At 40.1% G+C, this 20,692-nt stretch overlaps 1 protein-coding gene across 3 annotated transcripts in view; it reads left to right on the top strand.

Moving 5' to 3' along the window:
* Kcnt2 (potassium sodium-activated channel subfamily T member 2) overlaps positions 1-20,692 on the top strand; it is a 263,151-nt gene that overhangs the window by 91,379 nt on the left and 151,080 nt on the right. For 2 of the 3 annotated variants that reach the window (XM_070041895.1, XM_070041898.1), the window contains exons 4-7: positions 6,780-6,828; positions 9,938-9,997; positions 18,965-19,039; positions 20,173-20,256. In XM_070041895.1, coding sequence (XP_069897996.1) covers positions 6,780-6,828; positions 9,938-9,997; positions 18,965-19,039; positions 20,173-20,256 — 268 coding nt within the window. The remainder of the gene's footprint in view (positions 1-6,779; positions 6,829-9,937; positions 9,998-18,964; positions 19,040-20,172; positions 20,257-20,692) is intronic. The other variant, XM_070041896.1, reaches the window with a different exon arrangement.

Genomic DNA, 20,692 nt, shown 5'->3' on the forward strand with positions numbered 1-20,692 from the left:
CTCTTGTTAGGCTCCGCCCTTTTGTATGGGTATTTAGTAAAATGCTCCATGCCACACGGCTGGCCAATATATTAAGTTCACAGTGATTTTCTAAGCAGAGAGTTAAATGTGATGAGTAACTTCTTCCATGACTGTTTTCCTTTTGATGTGAAATTTTACCCTCAAATAATTAAAAGACCAGATATGAAAGTGCCACAATAGCTCATAATATGCATTCGCATGAACCGAGGATTCTTTAGTATGTTTAGATACTAAAGGCTTCTTTTCATTTATTCAAAAGTGTAGAGAGACATGATAAAGATCGTCCTACAAGAATTTTTATCAGGCAGTGATCTGTGTGATGATTCTGCATAAAATAAAAATTGCCTAATAAAATTTAGTGATAGATATTTTTTAATAAGTTTTTTTATTGTGAGAATACTGTGCAGAGGGGTTACAATCACATGTGTAAGGTAATGAGTACATTTCTTATCAAGCATTGTTGCCTCCTCCTTTGTTTTTCCCCTACCATTCCTTCCCTCCCACCTCCACAACTACATTCCCCCTCCCCCATTGCCTAAATTATAAAGTTCATTTTTTGACATAGCGTCTTGTACATTTCATTGTTGCAATGGCTCCACCTGTATCCCTATTTAAACAATTTGTTTTTTCCCCATCCATTCCCCAAATTATATCAACATCAAATACAGTGAAAACAGGGTTTATACCGTGGGGGCAGGACATACAAAGCAACAAAAAAATCATGTACTTAGCATGCCCTGTCATCTTACAGAGAAGTCAAGTCCAGATAGAGGTACACAAGACCACTTCATACACAGAGGAATTAGGGTTTGAACTCAGGGCCTTGCCTGTTGATCAGGAGCTCTATCACTCCAGCCATACCTCTAGCCCTTTTTGCTTTGGTTCTTTATGAGATGAGGTGTCACATTTATGTCCAGCTAGCCTGAACCACAATCCTCCTATTTCCACATGGCTGGGAGAGTAGGGCATGCCCTAGCACCAAACTCTTGGGTGAGATGAGATCTCATAAAGTCTTCACTGTGGTGGACTTAATCCCTGGTCCTCTTGATCTCTGCTTCCCCTGCTAAGATTACAGGCCCTGCCAATATTCCCAGCACTCCAAGGACATTTTCAACCTGTGCAAAGATTGTTTAACTTGAGATTCTTGCTGTTTTCTGGCAAGAGACTAGTGACTTTATGTCTGTTATTTCCTGAAATACATATTTTATCATTCCTATGCTAAATGTGAAGAATCAGAGCTGTTCTTCCCCTTCCTCCTCTCTGCGTGAAGACATTCGGGGTGGACCCTGAGCCTTGTAGCCTGGTTTACCTCAGTGACCAGCCTTGCCGTTCCGTCTCCCAAACTGCAACCGCATGTTCAGCTTCTTGGCTGCTAAAGGACATCTCAGACCTCTTCATGGCCCAGCCACCTTCTGCTGTGTCTTCCGTATTGCATGATTTGCTCACTGCACGTGGCATGATTTGCACTGGGCCACTTGGGAGAGCCAGGTCCCTGGTGCGGCCGCCCTCGCTCCTCCCCCTGACCCCAGCCACCTTCTATTTGAACTTCTCATTCGGACTTCGCTCCCGTCAGGCTCGTTCTTAACAGTGAGCGTCATTCCCCCTGCAAGATAGAAGCCCGGTCTTGATACTGCTGTGCCTCGTACGCCAAGCGCCGAGAATAACCCAGAGCTCCTTCCTCTCCACCCGTTCTTGTGCACGCCCGGCCCTTGCCCTTCCTGGTCATGGGGGGACACCGCTGGGTCAGGGCCTTCCCGCCGTCTGGCCATCAGATCACGCAAGGCCCGTTTCCTCAATGCAAGCAGGTGTTTACGAGCACGTTGAACATGTGTGGTTTAATATCAAGCTTTGGTTGGTTGGCTTGTTTTCCCTATCAGACTTGACATTCCATGATGGCGTAAGAGGTTGGCCTGCATCTCCACAGCCTGGGCCCATGAGTCATAGTAGATGACTAAAACACTTCCTCTGTCCTCTCTCCTCCTGCCACCTGCCTTCTACTCTAGTAGCGTGGGGCTCAGCTTCTTCTGCCATATCCCATGGCTCCTCCCATCTCTCCCTTCCTCCAGGGATGCCTGGATTATTTCTGGGATCACAATCTCTTGGCTACACCTCAATGTGAAGCTCTCAGCGGGCATCCGGCCCGTGGCCTTGTGAGGGTTACAAGTGGTAGGTGGACACAGCCAGGACAACCCTCTCCCACGAACGCGTTGCATTTCATTCAGCCATTTTCCTACCTTCTCTGCATTCTTATCCACGACCAGGACCATGCCGTCTCTGCCTCTTTCCCTCTCATTCTTCGCAGGAGGTTTGTCGAGTCAGGCAATAGGAGGGAAGCAGTGAAATGATGCCACCTGTCACGATATTTGACACAATGCAGCTGATTGGGGGTCGCAGCCCAGTGACGTGATGACGTTGATGACTCTGTTTTATTAAGCACGGTGCACGTGAAGCTTCCTCCTGTTAGCATGTTACAGTTGAATTTTTTACAATACTTGGTGATTTAGAAATGAAACAGACACAAGAGAGACCCCCAAAAATCACAAAATGATTCACGAAGAGGGGTGAAGGTTGGGGGAAGACACCAGCAGGTGATGGCAGAGTAAAGTCATACCATTTGGAGACCATAGTTTCCTACAATTAGCTTGTATGCGATATTGCTAGGAGTAGTTAGCCGTCATTACAGAGGATATACATTTGACAAATCAGATTACTGTAATTAAAAAAGACATGCCATGAGCTAACTTGTGGTTCCATGTTAAGCACCATATTCTGTTTAGATCTCATTGTCAGTGCAGTCCTGGTTAATGAAAAGCAGAAGTAGCCTTGGTGGGCGCAGAGTCTATTTTAGAATAATGAAACTCATTCAGCAGGGAGATTTATTGAATTAGAGCTTCTGACATGATAGGCTGGCAGGTATTTTATGCTGTCTGGGCTTCATTTATAAACTCCCTCAGGAATCAAAACCTCTATGAAAGTGTGGCCCAATGGGCAAATGGAAGAACAGGAACATCATTTTACTGTTAAGGTCTGACGCTGCAGGTAGGAGCTGGCCTGTGTGGACAAAACGCAGTTTGGGATTCCAAGGTATTGACAAAGGACAGGCACCGCAGGATGCAGTGTGCGAGTTAGATCAAAAGGCAAGACCTGAGCTGCGTGTGTTTCCATTTAAAAATTATTGAAAGAGGCCAGGCGCCGGTGGCTCATGCCTGTAATCCTAGCGACTCAGGAGGCTGAGATCTGAGGAACTCGGTTCAAAGCAAGCCCGGGCAGCAAAGTCCATGAGACGCTTATCTCCAATAAACCTCTAGAAAACCAGAAGTGGTGCTGTGGCTCAAGTGGCAGAGTGCTCACCTTGAGCTGAAGAGCTTAGGGACAGCACCCAAGCCCAGAGATTTTCTACTACTCAAAGTTGAAGTTTCTACTTGCTTCGTCTCAGAATAAGTAGCCAAATGAAAGAATTTTGTTCACATTGTTTGCTCAAGTTGGTTCTTTTTTCCAATGTGTTTTGGTAAGGTGATTTTCATTCAGTAATTCATGATTTCACGACTGACTCATGCTTAGGATGACATGAATCCATATGACAGGGAGAACAAAGTAGAAATCACCCCAACACGTAGCGGGAGGCCCTTGGGGTATTTAAAAATGTCATGTATGAAGTCTCTCTGTGTGCACATCGGCATACAACACATGACCCGCAATGTTAGTTTTTTCTCAGTGACGACGCTGTTGTAGAAGATGATGAGGATGCTACTTTAATTCACTTAGTAGATCCACTTGCGTTCCTGCTGTAAGTAATCCTGCAGTGCTGTGTGCCTGTGTGGGCTTTTTTTCCTTCCTGTGCTTTTTATCTATGAGATTGGAAGGACCATGTGGCCTTGGTTTTATTCACTCCTCCTTGTTTTGCAGCTTATATAGGAGTTTGTAGATCAGATTGCACATGAACATTAGGTTTTCATGGGAAATCCATTTTTTTTGAAGAACACTAGCTTTCTACCAAATGGATACATTTTCTTGTCTTTTTGAAAAATCAAACTTAATAGTATGGAAATTGGTGACAAGGTGGCTTTTCATTGGAATTTTTCTCATCTCATTAAATGTATATATTGGAGATACATAGGTATTTTTTGTGTGTTGTCATTTCTTTTACATGACATAGTCCTTTTTATTTTAACTCAGTGAATTACACTTGCTAGGCACTCTACTCCTTGAACTATGCTTTCTGCCCTTTTATGCTTTAGTGCTTTGTTCGTTTGTTTGTTTTTAGATAGGATCTTTTCTTCTCAGATGAGTTCTTGGACTGAGATTCTCCGACCTCTGGCTCTTGCATAACAGTGACCAGAGTTGGAGCTCTCAGTAACTTTTTGTCCAGGTTATTCCTAGAACCTTGATCTTCTCCATCATATATCTATATCTATATCTTATATATAATCTTATTTAACTTATCAATTTCTACAGCATTCCCATTGTTTACAAGAAAATATCCTAGATGAAAGATAATACCTTCAGTTAAAAATGACCAGATCTTAGTAAGTCTATGCTATTTATCAGTTTCCCTCTGAAAGCGCTCACTGACTTAGGTTTAGCTATCTATTTTATAGTTTTCCAGGGACTACTCTACTTGGTTGTTTAGAAGTTGTTGAAGTCCATGATTTCTCTCTCTGCCAGCACCAAGCATATGTCCTCCTCCACTCTGACATTCCTTGTTTGTGTCTGATTTCTCAAATGTGACTGAGAATATAACAGAAATGTGTTGGGAAGACAGTGAACTCATCATCTCTATCTGTGTCTTGCCTGGCGTCGTGCAGCATTAAAATGGATGTCTAGTCTACTATGTGCCTGTGAGTAAAATAGATGTATTAGTAAATGTTCGAGCACTTGGCATGCTGGTGGTGACATCCCTTAAGGATACAAGCTTTCAAACAATTGCCAAGTTTCAATGGAGAGATGTGGAGGAGAGATGTAGTGAACCCCACGAAGACATTGGTTGATGCCATTGTCAACTGGAATTCTCAGAGCTTTCTCTGGTGACACAGGGATAGAGGGTTCAGCCAAGAGCCCTAGACAACACCCCTAGACAGAAGATTCAAAAGGCTTGTAGTGGAAAGGCAATGAGTACACTTGAATAAGTCTAGGATTTCTGTGACAAGGATTCTGGTCTTTAGTTTTGCGTGTGCGTGTGTGTGTGTGTGCGTGCGTGCGTGCATGCGTGTGTGTGTGTGTGTGTGTGTGTGTGTGTGTGTTTTGCATTGGTGCATGAACTCAGGGCCTCAGGCTCTCACTTGGCTTGATTGCTTAAGTTTGAACCACACCTCCACTTCTGGGTTTTGGCTGGCTAATTTGAGATATGAGTCTTATGCATTTTTCTGCCTGAGTTGGCTTTGAACCATGATCCTCAGATCTCAGCCTCTTAATCATTAGGGTTACAGGTGTGAACTACAGAGCTCTGCTTGTAAACAACATTTGGAGAAGACACTTGTGGTCTATTACTATGTAATGTTTTGTGCCAATGTCACTTACTGGTTTTTGTAATCTATTAACTATTTTTATAGAAACACAGGAGCTGGGAAAGTGGCTCAGTGGTAGAATACTTGCCTTGCATGCATGAGGCCTTGGGTTTGATTCCTCAGCACCGCATAAGCAGAAAAAGCCAGAAGTGGCGCTGTGGCTCAAGTGGTAGAGCTCTAGCCTTGAGCTGAAGAGCTGAGGGACAGTGCCCAGGCCCAGAGTTCAGGCCCCATGACAGACAAAAAAAAAAAAAAAAAGAAATACAGATCTGAAATAGTAATGTGTCCTCTATTCTCAATTACTAACTTTATGCTTATTGTTTATACTGTTGACTTTGTATTACACAACTATTAACACACTTAAAACTGGGTGCCAGTGGCTCATGCCTGTAATCTAAGCTATGCCAGAGGCTAGGGTCTGAGCATCTGGACTCTAAATTAGTCCAGGAAAGACTAACTTGGAATCCTGGAAAAGGAGGTGTGGCTCACGCAGTAGATTGCAGTCAGCCTTGAGTGAAGAAGCGAAAAAGGACAGCGCCCAAGTCCTGAGTTCAAGCCCCAGTATCAACACAAAATCACAACAGCAAGAACGAAAACCTCAAAGATAAGACAGAGTTTTAGCAGATCCTTATATAAGTATTCAGTGCAGAAGTATCCGGCAAAGGGTTTGGCTTGTTTTCCTTTCCCCTTGCAGGCTATATCCATGTTTAAGTAATGACCTGTTTTTATTTTCATTCATTGTTAACAGTAACCAAAAAATGAAATAAAAAGAGGCTTTCCCACAGCCCCACAAACTGAACCCTGGAAATGGACACTCAAAAGAGGGGCTGGGGTCAAGGAGAGGGGGCGAATGAAGAGAGGAAGTGGGGAGATGGCAGTCCTAATACTCAAGGTCTGTCTTACAAAATTAAGAAGAGTGAAGGAGAGCGTGGGCTGGGAGGGTGGAGAGAAAGCTCGAAGGGCTGACATCCATCCAGATGCATTGTATTCATAGACGGCCACTTCTTTGGACAGGTATTTAAGTGTAATAAAGTAAATATTAAAAAACGAGGATGGGTTTTGCTGGAATACAGATGATTCTTACCAAGAAAGGCAAAGATCAGTGACATTTTTCTACAGGTAATTTGCATATCTCACTGTCTCTTTAATGGTAGCATTATTTTAGTACTTCAAACAGTAACTGAAGTCTCTAAAAGCATGATTTTTTAAATAATTTGTTGTTTTAAACTAACATTTATACCTTTCTTTTCTTAGGTCTCACATCTTTTGGGTGAATAGAAGTCTCCCGCTATGGGGATTGCAGGTTAGGTTCAATTTTCTCTTATTCCTACATTTCTGGGTTGAGTCATGTGTCATAAAGATATATGACCGTAGAAAGAATTGTTGAGATTCAAAGTAAGTTCTTCTTTCCTCCGAATGTTTATTCATATTTTAGACTAATGTTTTTATTGCTTTTGTCTTGCTTTCCTCAGTGGCTCATTCTGTCTTGTGAGAATTTCCTTCTGATAAGGGTTAGACTCTAGACAGTATAAGAGTATGGAGGAAATAATAATAAGGCTTTATTTTTTTTCAAACTGCTTCATTTGTATATTTCTGTTTTGGATTTACTTGAAAGTCAAGACCAAGGCCCATCAAGTATCTCTACGTTTTACCTTATACCATCCTGGGCACATGGTTGAATCCCTTAGGTAGTTTTGAATGAATACATGAGTCCTGACACTGATACTTAGAGCTAAGTTCCCAAGTAGCTAATTGTGTAAATAGGAGAACAAAACATTCTTCTGTAAGAAGAGTCCTTAAGAAAGGGCTCTTTCTTACAGAGAGAGCAGCATGTCTGAAGTACCTGCTTAAGCAATTACCCAGAATTCTGTCACAGACTTCAAATTGGAGATTCAAAAACAATTGAGTTGGGGGAAGGGGAAGAATTCGAGATCCACTGATTCTGAGCTTTCTTTAGAACACGCTCAGATCAAAGGTTTGCCTTAATTTTTAATGCTGTGCTGGTTGGGAAGTCTACACATTGTCATAATGAATCGAATCTGTGTTGTGATAATTATGCAATCAGAATTTTACTATGGATGTGACATGGTTTATTGAGGTGAAGTTCATTTTTATGTTGGTTTCCATTGATTTTTGTTTAGGTGTCACATTCCTATATGAACAATTCTTTCCCCATATTTGTGTTTTCATTGAAAATATAGTCAGTTATTCTCATACCTAGATTTCTGTTTCCCATTCAACTAAAATGAATTAGTAATTTATGAATATTCATCTATTGTCTCAAATATATTTTGATCTATTCAAATTCATTTTATTTAATAGTCTTGTTTTAAAAAGAATACTCTTCTCTAAAAAGAATTCCAAGTAACATGCTAAAAATATCTTAAGGATCATCTAGCAATATGCACCTCTGGGAAGCAGCCTGGCTGATGTAATTTAGTAGCTTGTGGAGAAAATTAAGGAGCTTAAACTTTCTTATTGTAATCATGCCCGGCTCTTGAATGTAATTGTGACATCTTTTATTTATACCACTAAACAGTTGTCTATTTTTATTTCTCCCATTTTGTTTTTATTCCAAGATGGCGACTTAAACTTGGTCCTTGATGCTTTTACTCATTGGCTGTTGTTCTAACTCAGCAACACTTCCAACCTCAAAGGATTAGTTGTTTCTTTTCTTTTTGTCCCCATACCCATATTCAATATTCACATAAATTAAAAACTTTCACTCCAGTACCAGACAACACTTAAAACTAGAAGCTATCTGTCTTTTCAATTCAGATCTTAAAAACCTATTAACAAGCCAGGAGCCAGTGGCTCATGCCTGTAATCCTAGCTTATCAGGAGGCTGACATCTGAGGATTCTCCCAGATGAATTAACTACTCAAAATCCAGAAGTAGTTTTGTGGCTCAAGTGGTAGAGCACAAAGAGGCTCAGGGACAGTGCCCAGGCCCTGAGTTCAATCCCCACAACCGACAACAACAAAACACAACAAAAAAGAAAACCTACGAACACATGTGTTTATTACTTGAATCTATTCTTTTATTCCTCTAAATTATTTGAGACTCTTAACCCAGAATAATTTCTGCAGTTCTTTTTTCTAGCTATATTTTTTCTGTTGTGATGACGTTTTTCTGACGTTGATGGTAGAAATTGAGTCTATCATAAGGATTCTAGGAAGAAGTGTGTTTAAGAGGGTTTTGTTCCTCAGCTGTCAAGGAAGAATTGCTTACAAATTTCTTTGAAACGAATCCTGAAAGTGTTTCGAAGTGTTGATGATGTTCTATGTTTAGATTTCCCTCTGTGTAAGGTGGATGATAGAGTTAAATATATTCAATATGGTTCTGGGCTTGAAATCAAGGTCTGGGCTCTGGGCTCTGTCTCTGAACTTTGCTGCTCAAGGCTTTGTGCTCCAGCACGTGAGCCGCAGCTCTCCTTCTGGCTTTTCAAAATTTAATTTATTTTTATTTTTTTATTTAATTTAATTTGTTTTCCTTCTGGCTTTTTGGTGGTTAATCGGAGATAAGAGTCTCACAAGCTTTCCTGCTGGCTTTGAACAGCAATCCTCAGCTCTTAGCCTCTGGAGATTTACATGTGTGAGCCATCGGTGCCCAGCTCATATTCTTTTATTTTCTGTATTTCTATGAAGGAAATACTGATTCTGGTAGTGGTATTGCTGGGAAGGGGCAGTTGGTTTGGGTGTGCAATTGTGTGTGATTGTAGAAGCTAGGAAGGAACACATATACATGCACACATAAAAAGAAAAACAAAAAACCCTTTTTCTGTTTTGGTAGTAGTGGGGTTGGGGAAATAACCTCCTTGTGCTTGCTGGCAGGTACCCCGCCACCTGAATCAGACACTTAACCTTTTTTGCATTATTTGTTTTATTCTGCTTTTTGGGTAGCAGCTTGTCTTTTTGCTGAGAGCTGTCCTTGCCCTCAGTCCTCCAGTCTATATAGCTCATGTAGCTGGGATTAGAGTGCCACACCACCACACCTGTCTTGTTTGCTGAGCTGAGGGTCTCACTATCTTTTCTGCCTGGTCTGGTCTTGAACCATGATCCTCCCAGTATCTACTTTTGAGTAGCTGGGATTGCAGGTGTATGTACCATCATGCAAAGTCCAAGAACAAGTTCTTTATGCATTATGAGGATCTGGACAGATGCTAGAATTGATCAAAACTAAACTAGCATAGAGGAGACAGAGGATATACAGTAGGAGACAGCAGAGGCTATACAATCTGCCATGTGCTAGGTCTGTCATCGGTGTAAAGATCCTAAACACACACATACACACCATATACACACAAAGTATCTACCCGCGGCTGTGTATGTATGTAAATTTAGCAGAATGATTCTGACTGTGGATTTTAACTCTATCGCCTTTTCTCACTGAGTTACGATGTGCATTTTTAGGTCTCCGTGGCCTTGATCAGTCTGTTTGAGACGATCCTGCTTGGCTATCTCAGTTATAAGGTGAGTGATTTTCCCGAGCGCGGCTGTGCGGCAGCAGCTACAGGCTCCGCGTGTTTCCCTAGTCTTGGTTTGCCTAGACTCCTGCTTGGGAATCGGGCAGGCTTTTCTTAAACCTCCGTAATTGTGTTGAGCCTCTCCAGCAGGTGCTAAGCACTATGGCAATAGAGTGAGGCTGCTTTGAGAGCCCCTTCACTAATTCGGATGGGTTTATTGACTTCCACGTTTGTTGCTGTTAAGGCAAATGGAAGGGAAAGTCTGCATTTTTATGTCCTTTTGTCTCGGCTCATAATGTGTGTAAATTTTTTTTGACAGAGTAAAACTACGTCTGTTAGGAAATATTTTCGCCAATGATGCTAATTAATGGTGAGGCTTATTAGTTTTGGCTAACGCCACCTAGCAAATTGTTATTGGAGTGCTTTATGGATGCGGAATTTGATGCATGGTGATCTTTCCTCAAGGAGTTTCCAATGCAGAGAAGGGAAGAGGGCTTCCTGTGACGAGTAAATAAAGTAGGCCATGAGGTCAATGAGAGAGGTGGTAACTTTGGATGGAAAGGAAATACTTGCCTGATCAGCAGTCCTGCAATCAGCGATTTCCATAAAAAACAAGAGGGAAAGACTGAGGAGGTTGGATAGAACTGGCAAAGAGGTTAATGTGGAAAATGCATTTGCGTTGGATGGCTAATAAATGTATACAAATGGAGATTCTCACATCTCAGCCTCCTAGGTAGGGAGCTAGTGGTCTAGGTGTGAGCCAGCACTGCCTGGCTTGCATTCTTTCACTCTATTTTTTTGTTCTCACGGTTTATAAAACATGGGAGTTTTAATGCGGTAATTCGGCTTTCGGAATACAAATCCAGAACCTGTGTGCAGTTCAGGTCAAAGAGACATGACAGGTCACATTGCTGGACAGTGTTAACCAATGGTGAGGATCTGGTCAGTGAAGCAAAGGGTCCAGGTTGATGGACATCGCACGGGCTCATTGGTTAGGGGGTATGGAGAGAGCAACACATGCCATTTTAAAGCCATGTGGGTCAGGATGACTGCTATTATGGTAGTCAAATTAAGAGAGAATCATAAAAAGAACAAAAGAAAAAGAATCCCAAGAGGTTGCTGTGCAGGTAGGTGGGCTTAATGGAATCAGACTCAGAGATGATGGATTCCGGGGGCCAGGGGACAACCAGGGCAGCGGTCATTGAGGGTGAGGAGCAGGAACATGGAGGTAGAGATCGAGATTCAGTAGTCCTTCCCACAGAGATGGAAAGAGTCATAGAGGTCTCCAGCAGCTGGGGGTCTGTGGCACACACCTGTAATCCTAGCTACTCTGAAGGCTGAGATCTGAGGATCCTGCTTGAAACTAGCCTATGCATGAAAGTCTGTGCGACTTTTATCTCCAATAAACTACTCCCCCCACAAACAGCTGGAAATGGCGCTGTGGCTCAAGTGACAGGAACAGAGCCTAGGCCCTGAGTGCAGGCCCAAGGGCTGGCAAAACAGAAAAGTCTCTTGCAGGGCAGAATCTCCATAGTAGAACGGAAGGCTTGGGTTCATTGTTCTGGAAGAACAGAGCAAGCAGAGGAGACAGTCACGGTCTCTGGGGTTAAGAATCACCATTGTTTTCTCCTAACAGTTTATATGTTTTTACCAATACACATCTTCAACCTTATCTCTTTCACAAACTCATATATCAATTTCTTTCCTGTTTCTTAAAGCTTTATTTATGAATATTTATTCTCCTTTATAGTTTTATAAATGTATGATGATACATAAATATGTGACTTCTATATAATTATAAATAAGATATAATTTTATATTATTTATTTCTTCTTTATATTTGTTCTTGGTAGTACTGAGATTAGGACTTGGATATGGGGCCTCCCCATTGCTAGGCAGATGCTCTACTATCAGAGCCGTGCCTCCAGCCCTTGTAGCTTTGGTTAGTTTTCTTTTAGTAAGATTCTCACACATTTTCCTGAGGACAAGCTTGGGCCATCCTCCTCCTACCTCTGCTTCTCACATAGATGGGGTCACAGATGTGTACGAGAAAGCTGGCATATTCTTTGAGCTAGAGCGTTGCTACCTTTGTACCCATATTTTTCTCCAATTATGATCCTCCTATCTCTGTCTCCTAAGTAACTGGGCTTGCAGGCTGTGGTGGGCTAGCAGGCCAAGTTTTCAAACATACTGTTACTGTCATCTACAGAAAAGAACACTAATTTCTATGAAGGTTAGATTACTGAATAAGAACTTACAGACGAAAAACAACAACAAAGATTTCAAAATATAGAAGGGATAGTTAAATAATTATGAGAAGAATAAAGTTTTAGAAATACCTAAGGAAGGAAAGTATTTTGTGAGAACACGTGAGCATTGGCAAGTATGAGAAGCTTCTGGAAGGCCAAAGAGTTTAGAGATGAGTGTAGAGCATTTGCTATTCACCTGCGAATGACCAGGGTCAATGGAGTGCACTGAGATTAAAAATAAATAAATAAATAAATAAATAAATAAATGGTTGAGTGGAGACCTTTGGCTGCCTGAAGGAGATTTCTAGAGAAAATGAACAAAGCAGAAATGGCTCCCTAAGAATTGTTGCAATGTTTGAACCAAAAGGAATGGGAAAGAGAAAAATAGACAGAAGAGGGAAGGTTAATGAAAACAGTGGAAAAGGAAGCTGAACTGAGAGATTTTAGGAAGTTGTTTTTCCTTCCTGAGAATTGAGAACATGCCACATGATCCATCAAGGAGTATTTCGAAGCTTTAGGGAGTAGAAAGCCTGGACAGGGCTGTCATACGTGCATGCATCCATTACCTGAAGAGAGCCAGATTTTTATAAGCTGTACAGACTAGGGGACAGTCTTTCAGTGGTTCATTTCTCCTTGCCAAAATACGTGCTCTGTATTTCTATCCTGATTGAAAAATCTGGATTTCTTTTGCACTCTCATGAAACAAAAGCAACATCTATAAATAAATTTAAATCTTGATCAGAACAAAAACCTAGTCATTAGTTCTTGAGTTCCTTCTTATGAAAATATTTGTTGTGTGTTGAATAATGCACAAAAAGTAATCCAGTTAACCAAGTAGACCTGAGCTTTATGGGTAAATCTGTCCTATCTCTCTCTGTACTACAAGCATATTTGCAGAAATATAACACAGCCAAGATAGTCTTCATTTGTGAATGCATTTGCTTCAAATGTTAGCTTATGCTGTCATGTGAAAACCACTTTGGTGTTTTGCTAAAAGAACTCTTTAGTTCTAATTTTAAAAAGTCATTGAAAAACACACACAGAGATGCCGGATAATTTTCCACTGCAATTATAGGATGATGGCATTTATAATTAATTACTTCCTCTCATTTATAAAACGGGAGCAGAACATTGTCAGACTTCGCATGCAGGGTTGGATGAAACATAAGCTTTCCACCCTGACCCTCATAAACATTAATGGCTTCGATGGGAGAGAGGGAGATGTTAAAGTCCAGTAATTTACAGAGGAAGGAGAAAGGAGAAAAAAAGACCTTTGTGACCACAGAAGGGTAAAATGCTATTAATTATCTTCTTTTCCTCTCCTGAATTTGTGAAATCCTTGAACTCGTTTGACTTCTCCACAGTGCTGTGGAAACTTCTTTGGAATGCAGATATTAAAAAACTGGGAATTGTTTGTGGACTATAAATAAGAACTGGAAATGTACTCTTCTCTTCACCCTGGGTTTTCAAGAAAAGCCATAGGCACATATGTAGAAATGGATATTTCATTACATCAACGATTGGACACCTTCCTAATGCTGTTTTTTTTTTTTTGACATTTAGTGTCCTGAAATATCAACATGACTAGCAAATCAGCATATATTTTTCTCATATTTATTGGCTTATTGCATGTGTGCATAATTCATACTTTTTACATATTACCTATGTGTAGATACATACATATTGCATACACTGAGTATCTTCATATGAACAAATATAGTGTTTTAAAAGCACCCTCTCGCCCCTTCTTGGAATTAGGCATTCTTTATTTTGGAATTAGGCATTCTAAAATCAGCAATCATCTAACCTTTAACAATTAAAGCAGTTTAATCTGTCATGGAGACTGGGAACAAAATCAGCAAACACATACAGTGCATTTTGAAGTTAGCAGATAATGAAATAAAATCCACTGTGTCAACCGATTTTATCAGTTGTCCTAGCCAAGTACAGATGTCTGCCTCTCTGATTTCTCCATTCATGCTTATAGCTACTTGACAAAATGAACACAGTAATTCCCAACGGTAAAGTTTTAACTGGATTACTATAAATACCCTCTAATTCTTTATCAGCCTCTTTCAAAATAGAACTCTATTTATACGCACATATTCATTAAGTCCAAGAGAAACAAAAACAAACTCCCACAAAACCCTCAAACTTCTGCCAACCAAAAATTAGCATACCTAGAAGCTTTTGTTAAGTTTACAATTATTTTTCTTATAATCACTTTAAGAAAAGTTACAGATCTAAAAAATGCAGCCCTATCCATAAAGTTTTTTTTTTCTTTTCTAGAAAGGAACAAAGAATTTAATTCAATTCTCATGTATGCATCACTCTAAGTAAGGCTAGTTCTTTCTACTAGGTGCTGGACAGTTAAAACTAATTAAGATTGGGTTTACTTCACTATTTTCAATTCATTTAAGGAAGACGAGAGCAGCAGCCCCTGTCATTATATGTTAAATATTGATTTTTTTTATCATTTATGAATACAGTATGTATCTGTATGTGAGGATATGCACCTGTACTTCAGCACTCCTGCAAATTCCAGCAAATTCAAGGTTTATCTGGGAAACATGACATGAGTCTCTGCCTTAAAGAGCAAAGAAATAAAGGAAGAAAAAATATAAGAAATCCTTTAGTCCAGCCTGGTCTTACAACAACTAAACTGCTACAGTTCATAGGATTTTTTTCACTCAAGTGCTTTTTCAAATTATTTTCAGCACCAGATTTCCATTCTTGGATGATAAAAATAAAAGTAGGATAGATTTTTTTAGACAAATCCCATATTTTTCACTAAGAAATATGCCCAAGCTAACTGGAAAATGGTTAGATTGAGACATTCCTTTTTTTACTGAGTTCTAAAGAGAGCATGGTACTACTTACTTAAAACTGATTCAGATGCTAATTTAAAATTTATTTTCAAGAAGTTATATTTTGCAAGAAGGAAGAGTAATGCCTTTTATCTCCACCGTGGTAATAAAATTAAGTTAGATGAATAGTTAACGGATTTGATTTCCTGCTTCCATCCATGGCAGCGTGTGGACTTGTTCTCTGTTGTCACTGTAACGGCTTGTGCTCAGCCGGCTCTGAGCTCCAGGTCAGCTGGGATTTCCTAATGCCAGTGGCATTCAGATCCTTTCCATATTTGTTTTTCATTTGAGATGATTAACGATGCATCTCTCTGTTCAGAGGACAACCTGGGATCTTAGAATTAAACCTAATGAATATAATTGAAAATGCGGCCATTTATTTTTAGCAGGAAACATATTGTTCTCCTGTACAATTTTTGACCGTGTGAATTGGTCCTCAATGGAAAGTTCACTCACTGGCCACAACACACACACACACACACACACACACACACACACACACACACACACTCTGAACAGCGAGAGTTAGTGATAGCAGTGATTTAGGTGCATCAGACTGTTAAGCAAGTGGTAGGATTGGAAATCTCATATAATGTGTGTGTGTGTGTGTGTGTGTGTGTGTGTGTGTGTGTGTATGTTGGTCCTGGTGCTTGAACACAGGCACTGTCTTCAAGCTTTTGTGCTCAAGGCTGACACTCTACCACTTGAGTCAAAGCTCCACGTTTGATTTTTTGGTGGTTAATTGGAGATGAAAGATTCATAGGCTTTCCTGGCCAAGCTGGTCTTGAACTGTAATCCGAAGTTTTAGTCTCTTGAGTAGTTCAGATTAAAGGTATGAGCCACAGCACACGGCTAAATAATAACATTCTTATACAAGTGTTTTCCATTTGAAACCATTGTGGAGAAATACCAATACTTCTGTTTAAAAAGTGAGACAATTATGTTAAAGAAGGGAAGGATGATCTATAAAATATTTTGGAATTTGGCCAGGAACTAGTGATCTACTTACAATCGAACTATAATCCCAGCCTCCTAGAAGTCCAGATGAGAGACTTGCTATTCTAGGTCAGCTAGGGAAGAAATGAAGTAATTCATCATTTGTATGACTTCTTCTCCACCAATAGCTGGGTTCTGTAGTGCCTGCCTGTCATTCTTAGAAAATTATTATTATTATTATATATAAAACAATATGAATATAAAATATTATGAAATTATTATTCAGGGCAGGAAACATGACCTTATATCTCAGAAATAATCAGGGTAAAATGGTTTTGGAGCTCTGGCTCAGCAGCTGAGTGTCCATCTTGAAAGTACAAGGCTTTTAATCCCAACCCCAGCACCATCCCATTGAAATAAAAGCCACCTCCACCAAACGCCTATATACCATGACAAGTTAAAATACTACAAAAGAGAACAGACCATGAAAACTCGGCCATATTTTTTTTAAATGGACAAAAGGTACACTGTTGTACACTGGTACAATATACCAAGTTGGCGTACCTAACATTGGTTATAACCGCCCTGTTGGACAGGCTTGCTTTAGTGCCAATTGAGGAAAACACTAAGTACCTCAGGCAGAGGCAGTGATGGGTGTCCGCGAGTTCCTAAATTCCTGGGCAGTGAGTCTCTCTCTTGTCCTCAGTACAGACCTATAGGGGTAGGACATCGTCACAGGATTAGCTCCTATTAGCTTTGTCTGCTTGGTGCTACCTGCTGAATCTGGGCCCCAGGGTCAGGACAAGCCAAGTTAAGTATAGTCAGAGTGATCTGGTGTTGGGTTGGGATTCTGAGAGGCCCTGCGTAAGCCATCAGCTAAAGCTCCCTGGAGCCTGGTTCTCAGGGCAGCTCCTGAGGCTGAGACCCAGACCCAGTTCTTCTGAGCCCCACCGTCTATCAGAACCCACTTTGCACTCGGGAGGACGCCATTTAAAAACAAGCCCAGTGCCTTAGGGTCTGTAGCTGATGCCTATGGAGATGGGAGCAATTAGCACTTGCTCTTACCATTGCTGTCCTTGCGTTCCCAGCCTTTCTTATGCAGTAGGCACTAGGCCACTGTCCCTGTGAATCTCTAGGCCACTCCTGAGTGAGTCTCATGTCTCCTGAGGTACTGGAGGAGCTTTGTAGTGCCTGGACCAACTTCCGGGCAGAGCAGTTCTTCCTGCTCCCTCCTGTGGGACTTTGGATAGAACCTGGAGGGGGAGGAGCTGGTGCCACAAAGCCATGAATACTTAACTCCTAGGAAATGGCTTCACTAGAACTTGTTTGGTGATGTGGACATATTTTTATATGACTCAAATGTGGTTTTGGGACCTCAAGTGTTATATGGTAATTGGAAACTTCCAGAAAGCCAGATTTCCACTTTGCATTTCCAATTTATAGATTTTTTTTTTTTTTTTTTTTAGAAAAGCAGTCAGCAGTAGGCAATTCTGAGTAGTTTGGAGTTAGGTGCTGAATGAGTCTGTTTCCTGTTGCTACCACAAGGCACCGGCAGCTACATTCTTCATAAAGGAAAGGAGGTTTATTTATTTGTGTCTCACAGGTCTGGAGCCTGAAAGTCCAAGACAGAGTATTCTCTGTTGGGCTTCGTTGAGGTCCACTCTGTGGGTTGGTACCACAGGGGGAGGGCGCCCAGAGAAGAGCTGTGTGGGGGCCTGGAAAGTAATGCCACAGATAATCGGGAGCCTGGCTGGTTCTCTTTAATGAAACCTCCTTTTACCAAGGCAGACTGGGGTCCCTCAAGAACTCTGGAAATCCCTTTCCAAGGTGCTGTGTCATGACCTGCTTATTTACTTTTGCTCCAGCAGCTTCTTGTGCCAGTACCTGCCAATAGCCCCTCCCGGGGCACCTGGCTTCCAGCACACAGACTGCTCCAAACCATGGCAGGAACCAGTAGAGAGACAGATTCAATGGCAATCTGTGAATACCAGGATTCACTTCCGGGGCAGGATGTGCGTGTTCCTGTGGAGATCCACTGCCAAGAAGCATGGAGGGGCGGGTCTCACATGCCGATAGCACCTTCTGGAAAAGGTTAAAGGGATTATTCTTAAGAAGCTCCATGGATTCCTTTTGCCCTGGGCTCTGCAACCTTCTTGTTTTGTCTTGAGGGATACTGTGCTGTGTGGGTTGAGAGATTATGAGTAGATGCTTGAAAAAGGCCCTTCCTTTAAGATTGATTTAGGGTAAAACCATACCAGCGACTTTTAACAAGCTGTGTGATGGAAAAACTGCTTGGGATACATTTCACACAAGCATTGCAGTATGAAAGATTGAGTCACCCTATAATTGATTCTATAGACTTACATGGTGGGGGTTGGGAAGATGCTAGGGCTTGAATGCAGGGTCTACATGTTGTTCTTTCCCTAACTTTTTTTTTGCTCAAGGCTAGTATTCTACCACTTGAGCCACAGCTCTATTTTCAGCCTTTTGCTGGTGAATTGGAGATATGAGTTGAATAGACTTTCCTGCCAGACTGGCTTTGAACCATGATCCTCAGATCTCAGCTTCTTGAGTAGCTAGGATTACAGAATGGTGCCTGGCTGATTCATGTATTTTATTTTCATTCTTTACTTCTACACCACGATGTAGGATTCCAATTTCATATGGATTACTATAAAACATTTCTCTTACTTCTTGGGCTTACTATAAAAGTGAGAGATCACACAAACAGTCTTCAGGTCGCCGCTACCCCCGTTATCATTCCGCAATTCACAGTTATCATTCGGCAATTCACAAGTTATCATTCCGAAATTCAGTTTTCTGTTGTCACGGGCTTTCTTATTATAACAGTCCAGTTTTTTTTCCTTTTTAATAGGATTCAGCATAATTGACTTTTATTTTTATTCCTTCTTTCTTGCTTAGGGAAATATCTGGGAACAGATTTTACGAATTCCATTTATCTTGGAGATAATCAACGCGGTTCCTTTCATTATCTCAGTAAGTCCTAATATCTTAAAAAACAAAAAAAAATGTTATTATGTTTAAGTAGTTTTTTTAAACTCTAAGTGCTTGTAAATGATATTGCAGCAAAGATAAATGGATTGACACTTTGGTTAGAATCATAGCACTGAAAAAGAGTAAATGCAGCTGAATAAGTGAATTGGGTAATTCAATGAAATCTAATGAGATTTAGTTCAATTACAAAATGAAGTATCGTTCTAGAGATGCCATTGAACAATTATCAGTACTCTTAGGAAGACTTGAAATTGCTCACTGTATTTCTTGTTTATGTTGTAGAAATATTAAAAAGTGGAAACAAATTACAATAAACAATAGTGAAAATATACTTATCTCTAGTTTAACCACAGGGTATACTAGCTGCATTTCTCCTTTAGTAGGAAACTTTCTGTGACCTAGACACCAATGTACTGTCAATTACCGCTTTCATAATAATCCCATGTAACTGTGGTCATATTAATATGTAACTTTGTGCTTTCCCATTTGCAAAATAAGGTTTTAATCTCAATTCAATAGAGAAATGTTGGTTGGAATTGTACTTTCTAGCACTTTATTTGGATTTTGGCTGGAAACATTAGGCAATAAATCAATCCTGAAATGGTGACTTATGATAGTTTATTTTGAGCAAGTTATCTACGGGAGGTGACAACAGGCTCAGAATCATGGCAATGGGGCAGGTTCTCAGTGTCACTTAAAGTTCGTGACTGGGAAGACAGGGAGTAGAAATGTTGTAAGACAGCCTTCTTTCATCTTTCCTGCTTATCTCAAGAAGGAAGATAAGGCCACTTATAAAGCATTACAGTAAAAGGCCTAATAATGGATTAGCATAGTTATATCTGACATGTAATGAGAGCTCATTATTTTCTTTTCTTCTGCTCTTATTTTTCTAAGGAAGACCTAATGAGTTAAAGGTCCTATCTTTACTTTGCTTTTATTGTTTTTTTAAAAAATAAACAACAACCAACCAAACAAACAAACAAATATGTGTTTAAAGAATTTGCCACTAAATCATTTTGTTGTCTCAACTTTTAATCTGAGTAAATGAAACTCTTAGTCTGTGGGCTAGGATGTTTTTCTTTGAGACAGAAGTTCAGCTTTGATTTGTTTTTCAGATATTCTGGCCTTCCTTACGGAACCTGTTTGTGCCAGTATTTCTAAACTGTTGGCTTGCGAAGCACGCCTTGGAAAACATGATTGTAAGTAATAAAAGGAAGGCCAAAAGTTTCCCTCTTAATGCAAAATATGAAAAAAATATTTTTAAGCCCTGTGCTCTTTCCTTACTGATTTTCTAGGCATAAACTGAATTAGCTGTTTCAGGGTTTGATCTTTTGTTACCCAGAAAATAGGAACTACATATAAAATCGAATGCATAAGATAGAAATTGCATATAATTTGTATTCATTAATATATAACCTATATAATTTGTATTTATTCATATATAACCTATATAATCTGTATTTATTAACCTATAACATTTAATTAATTATTAATTTATTTATATTTATTAATATAGGCATAACATTAAAATGCTGTTATGTATTCATGTTCTATGCATATTTATGTTATATATTTTGTGTAAATATAATATGTAAAGAATATATGTTTTTGTATATAATGTATATGTATATAACA

This window comes from Dipodomys merriami, unplaced genomic scaffold (assembly GCF_024711535.1).
Source record: "Dipodomys merriami isolate MVZ:Mamm:240054 unplaced genomic scaffold, mDipMer1.0.p SCAF_31, whole genome shotgun sequence".
Taxonomy (NCBI): Eukaryota; Metazoa; Chordata; class Mammalia; order Rodentia; family Heteromyidae; genus Dipodomys; species Dipodomys merriami.